Source organism: Sturnira hondurensis, unplaced genomic scaffold (assembly GCF_014824575.4).
Source record: "Sturnira hondurensis isolate 20B ecotype Veracruz unplaced genomic scaffold, ASM1482457v3 Scaffold0010128, whole genome shotgun sequence".
Lineage (NCBI taxonomy): Eukaryota > Metazoa > Chordata > Mammalia > Chiroptera > Phyllostomidae > Sturnira > Sturnira hondurensis.
In genome coordinates, this window is record NW_028082759.1 from 17,303,173 (window position 1) to 17,325,857 (window position 22,685).

At 41.1% G+C, this 22,685-nt stretch overlaps 1 protein-coding gene across 2 annotated transcripts in view; it reads left to right on the forward strand.

Moving 5' to 3' along the window:
* The first annotated feature begins 2,327 nt into the window (after window positions 1-2,327).
* The window catches only part of CLGN (calmegin), a 31,911-nt gene continuing 11,553 nt past the window's right edge, over window positions 2,328-22,685 (forward strand). The window contains exons 1-8 of one of the 2 annotated variants that reach the window (XM_037058486.1): window positions 2,328-2,464; window positions 9,678-9,845; window positions 12,155-12,228; window positions 12,856-12,914; window positions 15,257-15,398; window positions 16,918-16,999; window positions 18,443-18,635; window positions 21,788-21,977. In XM_037058486.1, coding sequence (XP_036914381.1) covers window positions 9,702-9,845; window positions 12,155-12,228; window positions 12,856-12,914; window positions 15,257-15,398; window positions 16,918-16,999; window positions 18,443-18,635; window positions 21,788-21,977 — 884 coding nt within the window. In that variant the 5' untranslated portion in view covers window positions 2,328-2,464; window positions 9,678-9,701. The other variant, XM_037058485.1, reaches the window with a different exon arrangement.

The following is a 22,685-nucleotide window of genomic DNA, read 5'->3' on the forward strand; positions in this document are numbered from 1 at the left end:
ATGAACTGTCCATATGTGTCCATTTCATTCTCTCCTTTACAGGAAGTTATGTATCAAAACTGGTAGGCAGGGAAGGAGAAAAAAAAGGAATTATATGTATGTTACAAAAATTAAGTTGGACTTAAAATTTTGAATTTTTAAAATTAAATTTGCCATATAAAACTAAATTTGCATATTCCAGACTAATATGAAAAATTAAAGCTAAGTCCAGGTACAGCATTTCTCAAAAAGATGGCAACATTCTTTGAAATGGTGTTTACTCCGACTTCTTAGCCTACCATCCGAGACTCAAACGAGATAGCTGACGGGTTGGACTGTAAACTGGAACACTCCCCAGTATCAAAGGACACTCTCCGACATATCACTGAGTGTTACTGAGAAGTTTAGATGATTCCAAGGGAGTGCTGCTTTGGCATTCAGAAAGAGGCATTTGAGAGTCGCAGTCGCTAGAAGGAAAAAAAAAAGTTAAAAGACAGCCTTGGAGATCCAGCCAATACAGCTGTCCTGAATGAAATGATTACAGAATAATTGTTTTGGCGGTCAGCACAAAGCAGTTCTAGAAAATGTCCCAGGAGAGATGCCCCCAGCTTCCGTCCCCATCCTACTGCTCCCTAATGCTCATTGGGTGTTGGAGGATCTCACTCAGCACCGGTGGTCTCTGGCCTGTGGCTGGAGGAAGGGGGGGTGTGGGGGACCTTGACACTCAGCTAGGGTATAGCAGAGCAAATAGTGCTCATTGTCTGGTTTGGGCATTTGTTTTAGAGCATTCATAATGATTTTGCTTTTTGAAAATCACTTTTTCTTCATATGAAGGCAAATGATGTGTAAAAGCCTCTGAATCAATATAGCTGTAAGTTTGTAGAAACCACATTCAGACCAGATTTAGTGAATTCTTTTTTTCTTAAACAACCTTCCCCACCCCCCACCCCCCACCCCCGTGAATAGCAGCTTTGCAAACATGGAAACATACATGAAATTCTCGGTTGCCAGTGTCTCTCAGGTATTTAGATAAACCACCAACACCTGCACTATTTACTGTTTAAGAAAATGGTAATATGGTACTATCACTACTAATATAAGTTGTGATAAATGGCCACAATCGTGGGTAGAAGGGAAAGAGATATTCTCTACTAACAGGTGTATAAAATATTTGGGAGTTTCTTGTGTATTTCTGTGTGGACTTCCACCCTCTGGCAGAATTGCAACCATCATGACCAAATAACTGGAGTTCAAGTCCAGGCAGGCATTTCCTCATGCAAACCATCTTCTTAAGTTTTTCCCCCTTAATTATCTTGGCATACATTTTTAGATGGTGTTGATATTAATGTCCAGTCAAAGGCAAGGAATTATGAGCAAGTTTATAGGAGCTGATAGGTTTTTGTTTTGCTGATAGTAGTTTTCTTTCTTTAAAAAAAGCCAGAGGAAATGAGTGATTTCTTAGGAAAATGAAGTTTACCCAAATTGATGTGAGTAGAGACAGGAAGCTTAAACGAATCACTATTCATAGAAATAAAGTTTGTGAGAAATAACAACAAAAAGCACAAAGATGTACCAGACCCATATCACTGCACACGGAGATTCAAGTAAACTTTTAGAAAACAGGCATTCCCAATATTTTAAAATTGTTTCAGAATACAGGAAATACTGAAAATTTTACAAATTATTTTAATGAGTAGGTATAACATGAATACCTAATCCTGATGATAGCACAAAAAAGAAAGCCACGGATCTATATATCATTTATGATAATTCTAAATACGACATGAGAAGTAGAGTCCCAAGCCACTAAGAAAATAAAACACTCCAACCTGGATTTTACACCAAGAGTCAAGTTAGGATTCTGCTAGGAAATTTGTTAATAGGGCATACAATATGAATGGGTCTCAGGAGAAAAATTCTTAGAGTATTTCGCAAAGAAACATAATGTCTTTATTATGTTAACATTTAATATACCTATATCACACAAACACGAAACAGGAAGTCTTCCTGCCGGCCACGGTGACCTCCTCACCTACAGAACTCTAGGAAAAGCCTGGGGCACCAGCGGGACGCCTGCAAACACAGGATTTAGATTTACAAGGAATTCAGGACCCGGTTATGTGCGTCGGGAGGCAGAACCCTACTGTTCGCAGACTGGGCAGGCGCTCCGCGGGAGGGAAAAGTGGCAGGACTAACAGTCACGGATTCCTCGCCTGCCGACCCAGGAGCCGCGTCCACCGCCCCCTGGGCCCGCGAAGCGGCCGCGGCGGCTTCAGCGCCCGGAGCGGCGGGCGCGGCGTCCCGGGCCGTTGAGCGCTCGGCTCGCGCCTCCGGCCGCCGCCTCCTCCCGCCGCCGCACACGCATGCGCGGTGAGCAGTCGCTGCCCGGCAGCTGCGGGCGGTGTCGGTCTAGGGAGACGCGGGGACCAAGTGGCAGCGACTCGAACATATAAGCTGCCACTCCGGAAACGGTCCCGCAAGACAGGTGCGTGGGCAGTAGGCCACACTCCCGCTGCCCTTTGCGCGCCGGACGGGGCGAGGAGCCGGAGTCCTTGCTCCTTCCCCCGGGGCTGGGGGTCCTGGGCCGCACCCTTCTTTGGCGTCCCGCCAGGTCGAACCGGTTGGGGCCGGGTGAGAGGGCGGGCGCAGACTTCGGAGATGGGGTGCCACGAGTGAGTTCGTGGGCGGTCTCTCTCGGCCTTGGGCGGAGGAGGGTCAGCCCCGGCGGCGGGTGTTGATGCCACCTCGGGTCGGTTGGGTCCTCTTGAAACTGCTCTGTCCACCTGCTGCTCCGGGGCTCGAGAGGGAGCGGGCAGGCCAGGTGCCCTCCGGGCCCGGGTTATCCCCCAAGCCTTAGGGGCCCCCGGGAGCCTAGTCCGTTATTCCAGCGGTTACCCGCCCCACGCTCGAGCCCCGGTGCGCTCTCCCGAGAGGTGTGGAGCTGGCGTGGGTTTGGGGAACGTCGCGTCGCTGCTGGTCCCGCCAGCTACTTCTCACGAAAACGGGAACCAAACCAAATAGGCTGTGCTTAGGCAATCCTCGCCTGAGTCAAGGCGACAGGACCCGACTCTCCCGGTGGCGGTGGCGGGTGACGCCGACCACTCCCTAGACGCGCTGCCTGGAGCCTTGCGTGCTCCGCAGGGGACGCAGCTGTAGAGCTGGGAGAAATCTAAAGAAGCCCTAACTGCTAGAGACTCGTTATCGCCTAAAGGGTGTTTGTGGTCAATCAGAACCTTCCGCTGATTTTATCTATCACATCTCCCCAAGTAACAAAGAGGAGGCATTTGCTTGAGGTTTAAAAGCAAATGACAACAAAACTCAGAAGGAGGGGAGAGAGAGTAACTCGAATGGCCATGGGGAGAAAAGACTCAAATTAGAAAAAAGTTCATTTACGTTGAAACGTTTCAATGCATAAAAGCCAGGAAAACCCTGGTTTAACCTTAAGATTTTGCTCGGGTTGGAATTGTTATATCACCCTAGGCCATTCAGTCACTCTAGGTAGCCCTCCTTTTGGTGACTCTAAGTCTGACCTCTTTTTTTCGTTTACACAGTTTTGCCTTCATATCTAACTGGTTTAGTCTTCCAGTTACATTTACATCGTATCCCTAAATCCTTAGAACAAGGTATTCTATAGTGTATTGTGTGTGATAGTTTATTGTGCGTGTGAATGATGTATGTTGATGGACCTGTAGGCGTTATTTTCAATACCTACTGATTTTCAGTGGTCTTAAATGGAAAACTAGAATTGTTGCCATTAATGCACTGTTAGATCATCTAGTTTATCACTTTTATGTGACAAATGATAAAATAGGCCCAGGGCAGTTTTAATTCCTTGCCTTTTTAAAAATAGTAGAAACTTGGTGCTCTGGTGTCAAGTTCAGTGTATTTTCTATTATATCAGTCTGTAGTTGAGTTCCTGAAGCTGCATGACAACTGAAACTTGAAATAATGGTGATTTTCAAACACTGTTTTTGAGGCATACTAGTGTTGGATGGGTCACCAGTCAGCCATTGAAACTGAAAGCCATTGGATAGCAGAAAGGCATCTCAGTGGTAAGAATACCATATAGATGCCCTGGCTGGGTGCAGCTCAGTGGATTGAGTGTGGCCTGTGACCCAAGGTTGCTGGTTCAATTCCCAGTCAGGGCACATGCCTGGGCCAGGTCCCCAGAAGGGGGCGTGGGAGAGGCAAGCACCCACTGATGTTTCCCCCGCGCTCTTTCTTCTTCCCTTCCTCCCCCAAAGAAAATAAATAAATGAAATCTTTTAAAAAGAGAATAGCATATAGAAAAGCATGAATGTACTACATAGGTGAGTGCTGAAGAGAGTGAAAGAAATGAGTCTCAAAGGGACAGACTTTATACTGAGAAGCACAGAGAACTACTGAACATTTCCATAAATGGTGAAGATAAGAAGGCTTTTGTTGTTTTCAGAAAATTCATACTAGAGGGAAGGTGGAAGATAGATTTGAAGATTGGTGAGACTGGAATTGAAGAGATGCAGTGGGCGCTTACGAAACCTTTTCAGAAAAGGCAGGTTCCTTTCACTTCCTTAAAGCTGTGGCAGGGGGCAGAGAGAAACGTCTAAGAAATATCCAAATGTATTTAGTTACCAGTGAGACAGGGGATCAGTGGGGAAAAAATAGTTTTAACACGGTGGTTGACTGGAGGTGCAGTTAATGGGAGAAGGGAGCTAAGAAGATAGAGAAGCAGTCTGGGGAGGAAAGATCAAGTTCAAATTGATGGAGGCTGTGGGATATTCTTGAAGATGGATAATTATTTGAATCCAAACATTGTGTAACCCTGAGCTGTGAACAAACTTTGGGACTTTTTAACTAGCTTTTATAAATAGAAGCCGAGAGCATATGTGATGTAAGAAGAAACCTGGGACAGAGTCCTAAAGAACGGCAGTGTTTACAGAAGATCAGAGAAAGTGCCCAGGAAGCAGGCAGAGGAGAGGCGGAGTCCAGACTCAGGACCGCTGCCACAGAAGCCAAGGAGCCAAGGAGCAAAGAAGGAGTCGTCCCAGCCAGCTCAATTGGGCAAGAAAAAACAAAAAAAAACCCATCCACATTAAAAAGGAAGAAGTAAAATTATCTCTGTTCACAGATAACATGACCTTATATATAGAAAAGCCCAAAGATTCCACACAAAAGAGATGTTAGAACTAATAAAGGAGCTGTGATTGGGAGGGATTTAGGAGAAGGGGAGGGGGATGCAGGAGTTGTTGATGCGTTTGGGTTTAGTTTTGCAAGGTGAAGGTGCTGTAGATTGGTTGTATCATGGTGTGGATGTACTTAATGCTACCAAATTGAAGTTAAAACAGGTTTAAATGGTAACTTGTATGTTATGTGTATTCTATACCATAACGTAAAACAAACATTTAAACTCCATGAATTAGTTCCTTCAGATCTCCAGTGCAGGCCTGGCAATATCTTCCTCTTTCTTTTAAGAAACAGTATGGGACAAACCTCACAGTTTTGTTCAGAGCGTGATGGCGTGTGGGCACCATAGTGTAACAGACTTTCAAGTAATACTGTGAGTTTCATGATGTAATTCTCAATTGTCAGGTGGTGCATCGCTGAGTAATGAATGATAAGACACTGAAGAATTAAACCATTAGGTCTATATTTGTAATTTTTAAAAAAGATTTTATTTATTTATTTACCTTTAGAGGGGAAGGAGAGAGGGAGAGAAACATCAATGTATGGTTGCCTTTTGTGAGTCCCCTGCTGGGAGTTGGCCTGCAGGGAACCAGCCTGCAACCCAGGCATGTGCCCTGACTGGGAATGGAACCACGATCCTCTGGTTCTTAGGCCTGTGCTCAATCCACTGAGCTACACCAGCCAGGGCCTATATTTCTAATTTTTAAAGAAGGAATAAATAGCAACAACCTTGGACTGTGTCATTCTCCTAATGGAGACTGTTATCCTTTAGAACTGCATTGTCTGCGGAATCACTTGTGACCACTTGCAGTTTGTTTTTAAGTATTTCACTTAAATAGTAAGGTACATACGACCATTTCTGGGTAAATATCTTCATAGCTTAATAGTATTAGTAATTCAAATTCTAGAAATTTCTAAGAGATTTGAAAAATGCATGCTGTTAACATTTTTGTGATTTCTCTCCATTGTTTTATCAGCAAGCATATACTAATGCAGCGGGGTGAAATTAAAAGGAGAGGTAGCATGGTATATTGATGTAACATTTCTGGATTCTAATCTTGTTTCATGCTTCTAGCCACATGACTGTGGCCAGTTTTTAAAGTCTTTCTGGTTTCAGTTGTAGCCCAGGCGTGACAATGCCCATCCTGTTTTCTCAGGCCGCAAAGATGCAGCTGTGTAGAATAGGGCTCCCATCCATTCTCCCCTGGCAGGCCAGCACAGCGGAGCCAAACGACATGCTTGGGACTTAATGTTGTTCACCTAATAATCAAGAACCTAAAATATGGGTTCATTTTGAAGAGCAGATAGAGGTCTGAAGTGATATTAATGTTCATTATTGCTGCTGTTATTTTATGCTTTTCTGTTTTACTCATATGTTATTGATAGTGTGTCAAGCAATACCTTTACATTGTATAAATCACAGAGGACAAGTTCTAGAACAGCGAAACATTCAGGGTTATTAACAATTAATAACAACTTACAGATATACTCGTTTCTGTGCCAGTAGGTGAAAATTCAAAAGTAAACCTTCCTTTCGTTACCATGTCAGATCACCCTCCACTGGTGACCCCTCCGCTGGTTGTCCATCTCTCTTATGGTTCAGGTGCTGGAGCTCCTCTGACAAATAGCAGCGTGCGCCGGTTTTGTTGTTGCCTTTGCGAAGACAGTGGTGTTCGCGTATCTTTTAATGTATTTAGAAGGCTCGTTTTGCAGTAGGTTGATGTGGACTTTTTAAAAACATGCACTTCCATGATTGTCAACGTTAGAGCCGTAGCCAATGACTTTTAGTAAAAGCCAAGACAGACCGGCCCACACATCCGCGTAAGGTTTTGATCTGTTGAATTAACTATATGGAAAAAAGCTTTTCACAGTCACATGGTTCTGTTTTGGAAACAGCTTTATAGATGCATTGTTTTGACCTTCATGTTCACCTGTTTAATGTGTGCAAGTCAGTGGGTTTTACTATACTTAACAGTTACATAGTCATTACAATACTCTAATTTTAGAACATTTTCATCAACCCTCTCCCCAAATCCTTGTATCCATTAACCCTTTCTTTCCACTCTTTCCCTAGGTAATCACTAATCTATTTTCCATTTCTGTGAGTTTGCCTATTTATTTTAAATAGGGTCATATAATATGTGGTTTTTATTACTGTCTTCTTTCACTGGGTATAATGGTTTTGAGATTCATCCATCTCGTAGTGTGTCAGCACTCCATTCTGTTCTACATACTCAGTCATATGGATGTTCCAGATTTTGTTTACGCATTCAGTTGATGGGCATTTGGGTGGTTTCTGCTTTGGGGCTCTTGAAAAAAATGCTTCTTTAAACATTTATATTGAAGTTTTGTGTGGAAATCTGTTTTAATTTCTTTTGGGAAGACACCTAGTAGGGAACTTGCTGGGTCATATAGTAATTCTGTGTTTAACACATTGAAGGATGCCGCACCACTTCCCAAACTGTTGCCTCATTTTCCATTTGCACCGCAGTGTGTGACGGCTCCAGTTGCTCCGTAGCACCCCCGCCCCATCATGTGTTCCTCTCTGTCTTTCATTATAGCCGTTCTGGTGGGAGTAAAATCCTGTCTCATAGATCAGTTGTTTCTTACGCAGACCTATAGAGGCCTATGAATATGTTCTCTTTGAGAATTTACTTTAAAGAATTTCATGTTGATGGTAACTTTGGAAAAAAGGTAATAGAACGAGACTCTGGATCATGGTGACTGAGCACCTCGTAACTGCAGACTGCCACACTGTTCAGCGTCCACATGTCCTTGGTATTTAAAAGTCCATTGGCACCAAGAAACCAAGCTTGCATTTTTACATTCTAATAGGAACAGAAGAGGACCTAATATAGAAATCAAGTATTTTTGCCAAAAAGCAGCCAAATTATATTTGGCTTCTCATCTCAATTAGTGCTCTAAGGCAGCAATTTTCAACCTTTTTCATCACATGGCACACATAAAGTAATAATTACTAAAATTCTGCGGCACACTCCAAAATATATTTTTGCCAACCTGACGAAAAATAGGTATAATTTTGATTCCTTCACACTGGATGGTTATTGTTGTTTTGTTGGCTGTTGTCATTATTTTATTGGATAATCTAAGGGAAAGAGGTCAGTGCCCCGACTAAGTAGTCAGGTATTGCATATTTTAAAAATTCTTGTGGCACAGCCATTGAAAATTGGCTCTAAGGAACAGAAGTTTCTCGGTATTTGAATAGAGAAGCGGTTAGATAACTAACTGAGTCATCACAGTGCTACAGGAATGGAAAATGCTAAAGAACTTTGTCCAGAGCAGTCAGCCTGATTGCAATAAAAGTTCCGTAGTTTGGTTTTTAAGCTGTGAATTGATTTCAGCAAAAGACTATCTCATTACATTGTGATAAAGTTCTTTTTAAAATTTTCTTGGTGTTCGTAAATGTATGAAGTCTGTCCAGAATGTATCCAGCCATGGAATATGAAAAATAGAGCCACTTATTAAAGATGATATAAGATATAAGAAACATTATACATAGGGCAGTAATGCCTCAGTCCCCTTCCAAGTAGATACCTTGGGGCCTCACACAGCTCTCCCAATAATCAACTACCCCATCATATTTTCCTGAATCTCACCAACAGACTGAAATCTCTTCCCTTTCAAAGGTGATTTTAGTTTTGGGAAAAGCCAGAAGTCACAGGGCACCAAGTCTGGGCTGTAGGGTGCTGAGTCACCTGGGAGATTTGATGTTTAACAAAAAAAAAATCAGCAGGATACGTGATGCATGAGTGGGTGCATTGTCGTGATGAGGCTGCCAGTCATCAGTTACCCATAGATGCATAGGATTATCTGAATAGTTTTCATGGAGGAATATTCAAGCTTAATGCAAAATTTGATGCAGATTTGTTGCTCTACTCGCTCATTTTGAATGCAGCAGCCACAGTACATGTGCTCATTCAGTGGCATCTACCACCCCCTCTGACTGTACAGTGAAGTCATCATTGTTCACACATGCGCACTCCAGTCCACGCTCCTTGGCTGCCAGGTTACATGGATGTTGCACAAACCGTTCTCATATTAACAATGGCTGGACTTTTTCCTTACAGATGTCCTATTTTGTTTTTATTATTATAAAACTTCCAATTGTATGTTTTTATATACTTACACAACATTGCAGTAAATAAAGCAACCTAAGCAAACATTTAGGAACCATTCTTTTCTTTCCTTTAATGGGGTCCACTTATTATCTGACATTTGTGATCACTGGCCAGGAAGTTTAGGTTTGTGCCATTGACTCTGTTTTCAGAGGCAGGCCCATAGCTCTCGACTCAGTGTCTCGTGAGATGGGAAGTTTGTATTTTCACTTGTTCAAAGCGTCATATAAGTAGTTTTCTTAATGCTTTGTTTGAAATGCCATCCTGGAATAAAGGGGTGGATGATGACTATAAAGCTTCCAATTGTATGTTTTTATGTACTTACATAATAAAGAGAAATTATTTCTTTGTAATATACTTACACATATTTTCCATAACTTTGTTTTATTTCCCTGACAGCTTTTAATTTCACAGATAATCGATATGCATTTCCAAGGCTTTTGGCTGTGTTTGGGTCTTCTCAGCGTCTCAATTCATGCAGAATTGGTGGATGATGACGTTGAGGGGACAGGCTTTGCTGAAACCTCGGGAGAGACTGATGTTGGTGAAGATGAGCTCTCCTCAGAGGTGAGGTTGTAGAGAAATCAGTTGTACATTAGTCCTTTAATATGTGATACACAGGAGTGACTAATCTCTTAACATCCATTTCAGTCATCGTAGTCTTCGTTTTCTAAATAAATAGAAAAACACTGCCTTTCCGCCCAACTATTTGTTGCTTTGTGTTGCAGAGTGCCCGTGTGCTGCAGAATGTGTGCATGGCACTGAGCGTGGTCTCCTTACCACACGAACGTGGGGAAGGTCTTTACTCCCAAACAGGAGGGCTTGGCACTGGCTAAGGCAGGCTCAGTGCTTCTCACTCAGGGAAAGCTTGCAGTCTTCCTTCAGACACGGCCTTAGCCGAAAAACAAAAGGCAGTATTATTTGCAGTTCTCCTTGAAGTAATGTAAGCAGGTTTTATTTATTTAAGGTTTTATTTATTTAAGGTTTCATTTAAAAATACTAAGGGGGAGGAGGATGAGACAGGGCCGTGATACGGAGGCAGGCAGTCACCGGTAAATGGAACTGCCTCTGTCTCGGCGTTGTCAGCAGGTGCCATTTAGTGGTGCCTGACGGGGGTCTGAGGACTTGGCAGAGACTTTTGTGTACTTGGCAGTCCAGAGGCGCTTTCACATGGAGGAACATTCGTGTGTCCTGTTAGGACTCTGAATGTTTTTCAGAACTAGTTTTGATGGTGAGACAGCATCACTCATATTGTGCCAGCCACTGTGAAAGGGCCCACAGGAGTAAAACGTGGTTGTTCCAGACTTCCTGGAGAGTTTGTTATTTGCAAATGCAGGTGTTGTTCCGCCGTTGACGGTGGACATTCATTCTCCTGTTAGATGTTAAGGTCCACAACCACAAAGCCTAGTTCTGTGAGCCCCAGAAAGGAAGTCATCAAAGGGCTAGTGACTGCGTTAGGTACAGCTACTGCAGGGTCTTTGGAGGCCAACACTTTAAACGAATTGGCAGGCACCTACCCCTCTTATCGCTATTTGGAGGTAATTTGAAAAGATAAGTGGGAAAGATTTTCAAGTCTTCTCACAGTGCAGCGTGAGTCATCCAGGATGGTAAAGTGTAACCACAGGGCAGTGTGAACTGCGGTGGTGCTCAGGGCCCTGGGGCACCCTGGCTGGTGCCCACTGTGCCGCTGTGCCTGCCGATCCCTGGGAACCAACCGAGAGCACAGCGGAGCCTCGCTCAGCGAGCTTCCTGCAGGCTGACTATTTCCATAGCAGAACCTTGACCCTGTCCAGAGTTATGTGGAACTTCACTTCATTACTGACTTCCCTCCCTTTAGCAGACAGGGAATGTTACGCTCTCGGGCCAGGATAAGGATGGTGGAAGTAGAAGACATACTTCAGCATCCCTTTCCCTAAAGGCTAAGAGAAGAAATCTCATAATTAATCACACGAATAAAACCATAAAGGCTGATCCAGAAAGAACCCAGATTCATTATTTTTGGCAAAATTTAGTTATTCATCATCAATTCAAAATATCTGTTGATAATTTGTCAGTAAATTATCTTTAGTCTTTCAAGTTCTTTTGTAGATATGTTCTGTAGAGTGCAGTAGTTAAGTGTACGCGCTTTAGAAGCAGACAGCCTGACCATTATCTGCGAGTACTGTAGTTATCCGACTGTGAGACAGCAGATGAGTTACTTTGCCTCCTGCGGTTCCATCGTGTGTGAGACGGGCGCAGCAGCACTTTCCTCCTAGAAGTATTGTGAGGGTTAAAAGAGCCCTCGCGTGTCTTCCATCACCTCCACCCACCTCATCCATCAGCAGTGTCGTCCTCCTGGCCGCTGTGCATATCACTTGTTCTGCGGTGCTTTCTCTACTGAATATTTCTCTTCCCTGGGTCCCTCATTTCTCAACATGGTACCATCATCCTCTAGTCACATTCAGTGAAAATTAAGAGTTCTTTTTAAACTAGCCTACATGCTTACTAAGTTCTTCATCTCACAAGTTTTTGATCATGCTATTCCTTTTGCTTCTAATGATTTATATCCCTGAATATTGCCACCCGTTAGAATTCTTTAATGGCCACGTCAGCGGTGTCATGAGGCCGTCTCTCTTCCTTCTTCCCTCTCCTTCTGCCTTAGAAGGAGTTGGTGTGCCCTTTGTTCGCACAAATGGTATTTTCTCCATCGCTGTCTCAACATTCTCTTGTATCGTCCCAGCACTAGGGTGCAGAGCTCTGAGGTCAAAGACCATGCCACCTTATTATTATCTGTATTACCTGCTTGTCCATTACATAATAGGTTCTTAACTAGTGAGACTGATTATTAAAATATTTGTGAAGATGCATAATGTTAGATTTTTTAAATTATTTTCTAGGTTAAATATAAGACCCCTCAACCTACAGGAGAAGTATATTTTACAGAAACTTTTGATAGTGGAAGGCTGGCTGGGTGAGTATTCACTGAAGGGACTGTTTCCCTGTTTCAATGAGCTGTTTTGAAATTACAGTTATTGACCCATGAAAATTGCTCCTACTATGGAATTATTAAAAAATGTTAAAGTGCTTTATTTGACAGTGTAAACCAGTACCTTAATACATTTTTGCTATTGATAGAAATGTTTAATTTGAATAGTTATTCATTTATATAAAGAAAATCAGTGAATTATGAATATAAAGTAAAAATTTATAACATTTCCTCATCTCCTAGGAGAGATAGCAATAAACTAATTTCACATGACACATTCCTTTACTTTTCCATTCTAAATAATGGTAAAACAGTAAGTTATTACCTATTGTTATATGTCAGGCTCTGTCCCAAGTAGGTAGGTACGTACTATCTTTACCTCACTTTATAGGTAAGGAAACCGAGACTTAGTGTGTCTTACCCATGATCGCACAGCTAGTAAGTTGCAAATTTGGTTTAACTCTGACCTTGCAGGAGGAGGTATAGGCATCCTTACTTACCCTGTAAGCATTTATTTGTTTTTGAATGAGAAGTAACTGTTGGGTGTTCTTTTTGTGTGTTTCTAACTTGTGTGTCAGTGAATGACACATTTGCTTCCACCTGTATTTATAGGTGGGTCCTATCAAAAGCAAAGAAAGATGATGCAGACACGGAGACTTCCATATATAGTGGTAAGATATTTATTTACATAATCAATATAATGACTAGTGTGACCCGAAGTTCACTAGCTTTTGAGATTGTATTTCTATTAAGTATATACAAGGGGCCTCGGTCTTCACAACAGGACATTCAGTCTTTTCTCCTCTAGTATTCCTTTTTTTTTTTAAACAGAGACATTTATTTTTTTATTTTTAAAAATATTTTTTTTATTTATTTTTAGAGAGAGGGGAAGGGAAGGAGAAAGTGGGATAGAAACATCAATGTGTGGTTGCCTCTGGTGTGTCCCCTCCTGGGGACCTGGCCTGCGACCCAGGCATGTGCCCCGACTGGGAATCGAACCAGCAACCCCTTGCTTCACAGGCCTGTGCTCAATCCACTGAGCTACACCAGCCAGGGCTCTCCTCTAGTATTTCTGGAAGCCCCCTGGTTATCTGTACATGAGCCACCGATGTTAGTTTCCTTTGCTGCAGCATTTGGTGTTCACGGTGGCTAATGAAAGCTCTTGTCAAGTGCCACGTGAGTGAGACTCGTTTCCGCATTTTCAGGAGTAACAGCAAGTCTGTGTAAAGCACGTGCAGGGACAGAGTTTGCACCGGGAGGAGACGTTGACATTTTCACACTAACATGTTAATAAAAGTACAATATATGTTTAATAAGTATCAGTTCTTCAAGTGGCCAACTTTCAGGATGTCTTAGGAAATCGTGTAAAATTTTTAAAGGTTTTATTTACATCAGAATTTATATTAATCTGGTATCATATATATTTGGATAAGTGATTGGTTAATTGTCTATTTGAAGTTGGGAAAAACTTCTTGTCATTGAGGAATAATTACTTTCGGACAAGTTTTCTAACATTAAAGTGCTAGGTGGTACCGTTTTCATAGCTTTTAAGTGTCTGTGCGTAATTACAATAAAGGCAATATATTTTTTAAATCCTATATTATAAATATCCTAAAAATTCTAAAGATAAGGTTATTACTTCTTAAAAGACCTTTTTATTTTGATCAAACCACAGGTTAGTAGTGATAATACACTTTATCATCATTGTGAGAGAAGAAACATCAAATAAATGAATCTTTTTAAGAAAAGTATAGTGTAACCAAATTAGAGGGGCAAAGCGAAAGATACCCAAAACTTCATTTTTGAAAGTCCAATGAAGTCTGCACAACGATGGACCCAAACACCTCTCCGTGAATCGGAACAGTGGTTCAGGGTTTTGCACCGTGCGGGTGTTTTTTAAAGAAAGAAAAGAAAGTAGTATAAAAAACATTAGAGATTCAAAACTGCCTGTTAATATTTCAACTTGGCACAATACTGGAAAATAGACAATTTTTGTTAAATTGAGGGGTTTTGGGAGAGGCAAAGCTAGAACTAATTAATATAAGTTGGTGATATTTCTTTCTAAAAAGAGGAAAGGCGGAAAATCCAATACACAACGTTTGGGCTGCAGGTATTGTCTGCAGCCCACAATCTAATTTCAGCAGCTCTCTGACCTTAAACCTGGGGAATTCCGGCCTGGAGAGGGTCGGGCTCAGCTCTGCAGTGACACCGCTCTGTGCCTGTTTCTCGCTCACCCCGAACTCTGCCTGCAGCTCCGAGAGCTGATTGGCTTAGCCTGGGAAGGGCGACTGCAGTGTGTTCACTGGGCATACAATTTTCAAAATAAAGTTTAAATCCCCACAGTAACTTCTCCAAAGTAAGAAAAGTAGCTGTTAAATACCATGTATTGCCAAATACATAAGACTGAGGCAAACTGCACATTTTGTGTTAAGGATGCTATTCAGCTGATACGTAATTTTGAACATACAGTGTTGATAGACCTTATGAGACTCAGCATATTTTGTAATTTCATTGATTAAAAAGTCTTTCAGAAAGATCCAAACTAAGCCAGCTTTCATAGGGCTTTAATCAGATACTATAGTGTTTATTATTTGTTTCCACAATTTTACCTAGAAAATGAAACCATTCTCTCTTAAGAGAAAAAGTAATAGATATTATTTTCTGATTTATTTATTTTTTAAAAATATTTTTTATTTATTTATCTTTAGAGGGGGAGGGAGGGAGAGAGAGACAGAAGTATCAATGTATGGTTGCCTCTCTTGTGTTCCCTGCTGGGAACTGGCTTGCAACCCAGGCATGTGCCCTGACTGGGAATTGAACCGTGACCCTCTAGTTTGCAGGCCTGCGCTCAATCCACTGAGCTACACCAGCCAGGGCTATTTCCTGATTTAAATTTAAATTTTTTTTCCCAAATCAGCCTGCAGAACAAAATCTTATGGATCACCACAGCTGATAAGTAATATTCAAGTCAATGTTTTGGTTGTAGTTTAATTTGCTCTGCTTTGTATTTTAGGAAGATGGGAAATAGAAGAATTGAAAGAAAACCAAGTGCCTGGCGACAGAGGGCTGGTGTTGAAATCCAGAGCGAAGCATCACGCGATATCTGCGACATTAGCCAAGCCCTTTGTCTTTGCCGATAAACCTTTGATAGTTCAGTAAGTTTTGTTTTTGAAGATTTTCTAAAATTTATACTAGTTGATGTAGTTTGACTTCTGAATATAGCTAGTTATAAAATGGGCATAGAAATTCAGATTTTCCTTTTTGTTTCACTTAAGCACACAATGCATATATGCACACAGACACCCTGAGGTTTTCAGTGAAAAGCAGATTGATTTAAAAACAATAGACACAGTAATTGAGTCTAGACATAATAGGATAACTTACCGATGTTTACAATTACAGATACAGTTTACAAATTGTTCTTTGATTCTTAGCTTTTCATAGAACTCTTTTTCCTTAAATCACCTATGTCACTCCTAATTTTATTTTACTTAAAATAGTGAGTGTGTACATTTATTCACATGTGCACCATTTACTTTATAGTCTTCAAAGACATGAATTTCTTTATCAGCTACTGCTTAACAAAAATGTTGGTAAGGCTTTGAGGAGAACAAACTGTCCTTTAGAAAGAAAAAGTCTATCTTCTGAGCACAAGAGAAGCTAACGTTTTGGGCGTTTACCTGTCCGCTGCCACGTAGGGAGGACAGCCCTCTGAGGTGCAGGAGTGGGCGGTGTGCCTGTCTGGTAGATGAGCAAATAGAGACTTAGCCCCCAGATAACTTGCCTTTATCCTCGGTGTCTCTAAAGTAAGTGGCAGAATCACGAATATATCTCAGGTCTTTTTGACTCCAGAGTTCGTGCTTATCACCATAATGTAGAGATCTTGAGAAATGCAGCAGAGGGCTTGCCCATAATGAGCTGGGCAAACGTGTTGAAGGAGTCTTTAACATATTCACTGAAGCCAAACTCAGCCTCTCACAACAATGCCAGCTGGTGCACTGATACAGATGGGTTCCTAGAACACTCACCTAGCAGGGGAAGCCCATACTACAAGGGGCCTGCCCTCCAGAAGATAATTCTGTTATTTTGGGGGGTCCCCCTTCATAGGCCCCATGTCTCCTGGTTGTTAAAGTCTGAAATATTTCAGGTTATTGGTTGAGATTATGAAATCTCTTTGCTAAAGACATTTAATTAAATACACATTTTTAAAACATGGTTAGGTATAAATCAACTACAAGGCAAGTGAGTAGTGAACCTGGATATCTAAGATCATTAGCAATTTCTTAGAAATCTGTTTCTGTAGCTGTGGTCCTCATAGTCTTTGTTTTTCAGTCTATAAAGAAATACCTATAATGAATTCCTTATCTGAATTTGAAGTTTCCTATTCCAGCTTTAGTCAAACTATATTCTTAATTCATCAGTTTTGATGGAAAAATTATTTCAAAAATTAGTTGGCTTTTTAATAGTTGATAATCATTCTACTGTTAATATTTAAGGATGTGCATAGAAAAAAGCATTTCTGTTTATTTCCTATAGGTTGTAGATAAGCTTATAATGGGCTTCCTGGCAATATAAAACATGTGTGTTTAAATGAACTGCAAGTGATATATTAGATTCTGAAGAACAATTAGTAAATTTTATTTATCAGCAGTATGGTTTTTTCCCTTTATTTAGATATGAAGTAAATTTTCAAGATGGTATTGACTGTGGAGGTGCATACATTAAACTCCTAACAGACACTGATGATTTGAATCTGGTATGATGTTTTAATGTTTAAGAAAACTTTATTAAAGTTAATAAGTATTTTAAGGAGTTACTGATAAAACTGAAGTTTTTGTTTTCACCTGAAATTGAGAACTTTGAAAATCTCTATGCAGCCTGAGTGAAAGTGGCTTTTCCAGTGAGCCTTCGAGTGTCTCATATGGAAGTACCGCTTGATGGCGTCCAGTTTCGTAATCTTAGCAACATAAACACTTGTGCCGGGTCTACAAATAAGAAATAACGTGTTGCTTACAAATGCCATGGAGAGATCAGCCAAGAGTCACTTCTCTTTGCAAAATAAAAATCGTAAATTTGTCCGGAGAAATAACAGAGCAAAGCAGTGAAACAAAATGACCAAAGAACCAAATTTAAAAGGTGGGCCAGACCCCCACAGAAAGTAACTAAACATGTCTTCACAATGAAGCAGGTGGCACAGGGCCATTTTTCCCAGCACTCCTTACTGGAGGCTGTGTCAGGCTCCGCATCTGCGAGCAGACATGAGGTAGGCAAGGACATGGGACACTTGTCGGGGCGCAGGGCTGTACCCAGGCTGTGAGACAGGGAGGACAGGGTTCGTGACCGCTGCCAGGGCCAGGTAAAGGGGAAGCCCCATGCATTGCATGTGGAAGGTCCTGTTTCAGGTATTGTCGGTGACGATCACCTGAAGGTATAATGACAATGACAAAATCTACTGCCAAGTGTTTCTTTAAGCCCTTTATCTGGTTCACTGAGTTAACCCTCAGAGCAGCCTTCAGAGGTAGGCACTACTATTGTATCATTACTTCAGAGGTGATGGAACAAAACTAGAGAGGTTCAGAAATTTGCTCAGAGGCACAAGCATCTGATTCACGTGGCAGGGGTAGGATTTGAACTCTAGCATCCGACTCCAGATCCCACACTCTCCACCAGCAGGCCGTGTTAAGTGAAGAGAAATTACTGGTAGTAAAAGATGAGTAAAAACAGGCTCTGTGTCTGTTTTTGTGTCTGAGTTTCTCTTCCCTCCACTTAGGAAGCTCATTTGCTAGTGTGTTCCTGATGATAGTAATGGATAATCATTGCGGTCTTAAGGTCATACGTATGCTTTTCTCTATGCTTAGTTTTCTTAATAAAATACTAATAACACATTTACATAAAGTCATCAAAGCTTATTATGGTGTTGCCAGGGTGGTTTCAGCTTCCCTCCTACATCTTTATGAAGGAAGTGGTGTGAAAGGCTTTAAAACCAATCTATGAAGGAAGTACTGGGAAAAGCTTTAAAAACAACCTATTTTTAAATAAAATTTGTCATTTTGCCACATTTATTGTTACTTGTGTCAAATAATTCTTTGGGGACTCAGCATTGAACATAGTTTTATAAACTCTACCCAGTGGAATAGAAAGAGAAACTCATTAAATACTCTAATTCTGGACTAATCCCGTCACTCTTCTCTCTTTGAAGGAAAACTTTTATGATAAAACATCTTACACCATTATGTTTGGACCAGATAAATGTGGAGAAGATTATAAACTTCATTTTATCTTCAGACATAAACATCCCAAAACTGGAGTTTTTGAAGAGAAGCACGCCAAACCTCCAGAAGTGGACCTTAAAAAGTTCTTTACAGACCGGAAGACTCATCTATACACTCTTGGTACATCCTTTTCTTTCTTACTTTCTTTCTTTCTTTTTCTTTCTTTCTTTCTTTCTTTCTTTCTTTCTTTCTTTCTTTCTTTCATTCATTCATTCATTCATTCATTCATTCATTCAGCAATACTCGCTGACAACTGCTATGTTCACAGCAAGGGCTTTGGGACAAACAAACATGGATTCTACCCTTAGGGAGCTTATCTTTTTAGGAAAATAAGACAGGCATAGTTCTAGTATAGGTGCAAAGTAAAATTACCATTTGAGAGGTACAGGTGAGGTTCAGCCAAGAGTTCAATGTCACTTCCAGTTTGGTGACCCTGAGAAAACCGGGTGAAGGAGACTGTAGTTGAACTGGTTTTGAAGTGTGGATAGAATGTGGAAGACAGGAAGTGAAAAGGTATTTGGGACATGGTGACATTAGTGGTGCTGGAATCGTAGACAATGGGAAATAAGGTGGAAGAGGAGAAGTCTATAAGGCCACGCCGAAAAGCTTGGACTTGGTCCCACGGGCACTTGTGACGAACCTTAGGTCCTGCCTCATGGTGGCTGTGGCTGTATTTGAACTTTGAAAAGGAAAGCATTGAGCTACCATATATCAACCTACTTAGCTTAACTTGATATAAATAAGAGTTTTCATGGACATGGAGGGGCAGAGCATTATGTGGGGTCGTTTCTCCTCTTCCCACGTCCCTGCAGTTGTAAAGCTGTGGATCACCCAGCATTACGACGTAGGGTCGCAGCTTTCTTCCCAAGGGCTGCAGGTGCAGAAATATCATTTGGTCTGCCAAGGCCATGACCAGTTGCATTTTCAATGTCAGCATTGACATCAAAGGCCATATATAAAACTGGAAAATAGTACTGGACATTTTGGGGAACATACATTGTAGAAATTGTGTGAAGGTATAACTAGAATAGGACAAATGAATTTAATCAAACTTTACAAACCTGGTTGGAAGCAACTCGGTAGGTGTATTAAAGGCCCTAAGAGGTCATGCCCTTTGAAACCACAAAGGACATAAGGAATTTTGTCCTTTCGGGAATTTACCCAAATGACCTCTGTGTGAAAATACAATTCTATAAATTAGAAGCAACCCAAGTGTTCCAGTAGGAGTTTTCTATAGCAATACAAAATGTTCACTGAAATGTTTAGCACTGGGAAAGAAATACATATAATATTAAAATGGGGAAAGAAAACAAGATTCAAATTGGAGGCAAATCATGAAGGCCACTAGGCAAAGTGTGCAGGCGCATAGAAGACTAGAAAAAAACTACTTGTCATTAATTATCTACTGCACGCTGTGCTCTGTGCTAGATACTTTGTTTAGAGCCGTGATGCGAGGTGGGCAGTTTCCGTTTCGCCTTCACTTGTTCTGGGAGGCAACAGTAGCTGACAAGACTGGGACTCTTAAACATTTGCTTTTCTTACTAAACATGAAAACTCTGTTGTACTAAGATTGAGTGACTTTTTTCTTAAAAAAAAAACAACTCTGTAATGCAATTATACTTTTGTAGTGTTTATTCTGTAATTGTTCTAAGAACCTAACAGAGTACCTTAAATGATTTGATAATCCAATGCTTTTAATAGTAGACTCATTGAAAATATTTAATAGAGTTTTCTATGTGGAACTTCTTTTGTCCAAAGATTTTGGACAAAGATTTGTTTTCACATATACCTATTTGTTGTGCGCTTTTCTGTTTTACCTGTAATTTTTAAAAATCCATTTCAGTTGCAAAATTTGTTCAGAAAACATCCTTTTCAAGATTTTGAGAAACCCCTTCTTTGAATTAGGGAGGATCTAGTGAGTCCCCTTCTGCATGTAAGGTCTTACTCTTAGCTTGACCTTTTCCCTTTGTTGTAGTAACATGGTGGTGTCATTTCAGCTGTTGATAGAGGAGAGATTTTGGAGAAAAAAGAGGAGAAAACGTTGAGTGTTTGTTTGCACTGTTTGAGCTTGTGTGTGAACTGCCGCATGTGGTGTTGGTGTGATTTGGCGCTGCCGTGGCTGAAAGCTCTGGAGACCGGGCGACGTCCGCACCGTCTCTTCAGGACGTGGGAGCCCACTCGCCCGGATGAGTCGGGATGGTTCTGGCAGTCCGGGCAGCTCCTTAGCTATGGAAAGCCAATGTTAGGCAGCCACTTTCGTCTGTCATTTTTTTCAAAGATACAGATAGTGAAGTGACCCTCNGAGTGTTTGTTTGCACTGTTTGAGCTTGTGTGTGAACTGCCGCATGTGGTGTTGGTGTGATTTGGCGCTGCCGTGGCTGAAAGCTCTGGAGACCGGGCGACGTCCGCACCGTCTCTTCAGGACGTGGGAGGCCACTCGCCTGGATGAGTCGGGATGGTTCTGGCAGTCCGGGCGGCTCCTTAGCTATGGAAAGCCAATGTTAGGCAGCCACTTTCGTCTGTCATTTTTTTCAAAGATACAGATAGTGAAGTGACCCTCTTCCGTGTTGACAGAAGGAGGAGAAAGTGTCCCTCTTGTCACTACAAAGCATAAGGGAGTTCTTTATGAAGTTTTTGGCATGAGGACTTTCTAGAGAGCTAGAATTAACCTCAATGTACTAATAAGTGTAAGCTCGAATAATTTCAGTTGTCCTTGAGATATTTTGTACAGTCTGTGAGTCATTAAATTTGAAATGCCAATGAACTTTAAGGGTTTCTAGGAAATGACAGTAATGCACTGATGTTCATTTCTGAGCTAGTAGGAGAATGACCACATTTAATACACATTAAAACATTCAAGAATGAAGAACATAAATGTTTTGTAGTATATGTGCAAGTAACTTTGAAGGTTTAAGGTTGTTTCAAAAAGCTTCAAAATACTGAAGAAGATTGGGTCGTGTTCTGTAACTATAAAAAGGGTGAAGCTGATGGGTTGTGTGAGTCCCAAACTGAGCTAGCTATTTGATATTTTTTATTTGAGAAGTAATAGAGTATTTTATTAAATTATTATTGATACTTAAAATTTTATTTTTGATTTTAGAAAGCATTAAATCTAGTGATTTCAGCATATTTTGATTTAGTATGTTGGTACCTCCTCTATTCCTGGTTGAGAGAAAATTTGACCCGTGAAGTTTAGGGTAGTTTTATTATTTAGAAGATTACTTTTGGAGTGTCTATCAGTATATCTATAATATGTTTTAATTGGTCTCTAGTGATGAATCCAGATGACACATTTGAAGTGTTAATCGATCAGACAGTTGTGAACAGAGGGAGCCTGCTGGAGGACGTGTCTCCTCCTGTCAACCCCCCCACGGAGATCGAAGACCTGAGTGACGAGAAGCCTGAGGAGTGGGACGAGAGACCCAAGATCCCGGATCCCTCCGCCGTCAAACCAGACGACTGGTAAGTGAGGGTTCAGGAGTGCAGTGCGACTTGGCACTTATTAAGTGATGATGCAATTGGCACAATTAAGTGGTGATGTGTAAGTAAAGTTTACTATAAATGTATTCTTAACATCAGAATCACTTATTTTGACTATTTTGGGTAAAATACTGTTCTAAAATGGAACTTACACTTCTGTGCTTTTTAATTATCTTAATTTTTATTTTAATTTAATATTTTAATTTTGTTCCTTTTCTCAATGTATTTTTATTTTTGTGCTTTCAGTCCTGTGGGGGGAAAGTACGCAACTCTAAGCCACCAACACTTTAATTGCTGGTTTAACCTTCAATGTGCGTGTGCATGTTTTACATGCCCGTTGTCTTTTCCACTGGCCCCCAAACAGGCGTATCTCCAACGTCATGTAAAACCATACAGGACTCACTCATACCAGTTTGCGTAACCATAGCTTTTTTGCTAGCTGAGTATTTGTGTTGTTTTTATTCTTTAGGATAATGAGTATTTTCCCTAAGAGAAAGGTACTTGGTTCCTGAGCTCCCGTAGCTTGATTTTTGGTGGTGAGAGACACCGGTATATCTCTCTATTTATGGAGTTTTTCTTTGTCTTCAAGTATGTCTTGTAATTTCTCCACGAAGGTCTTAGCTTTATTCCTAAGAACTTTATATTTTTTCCTGCCGATTGGGTAACTGTTTTGGTTTTGCTAAGTATATT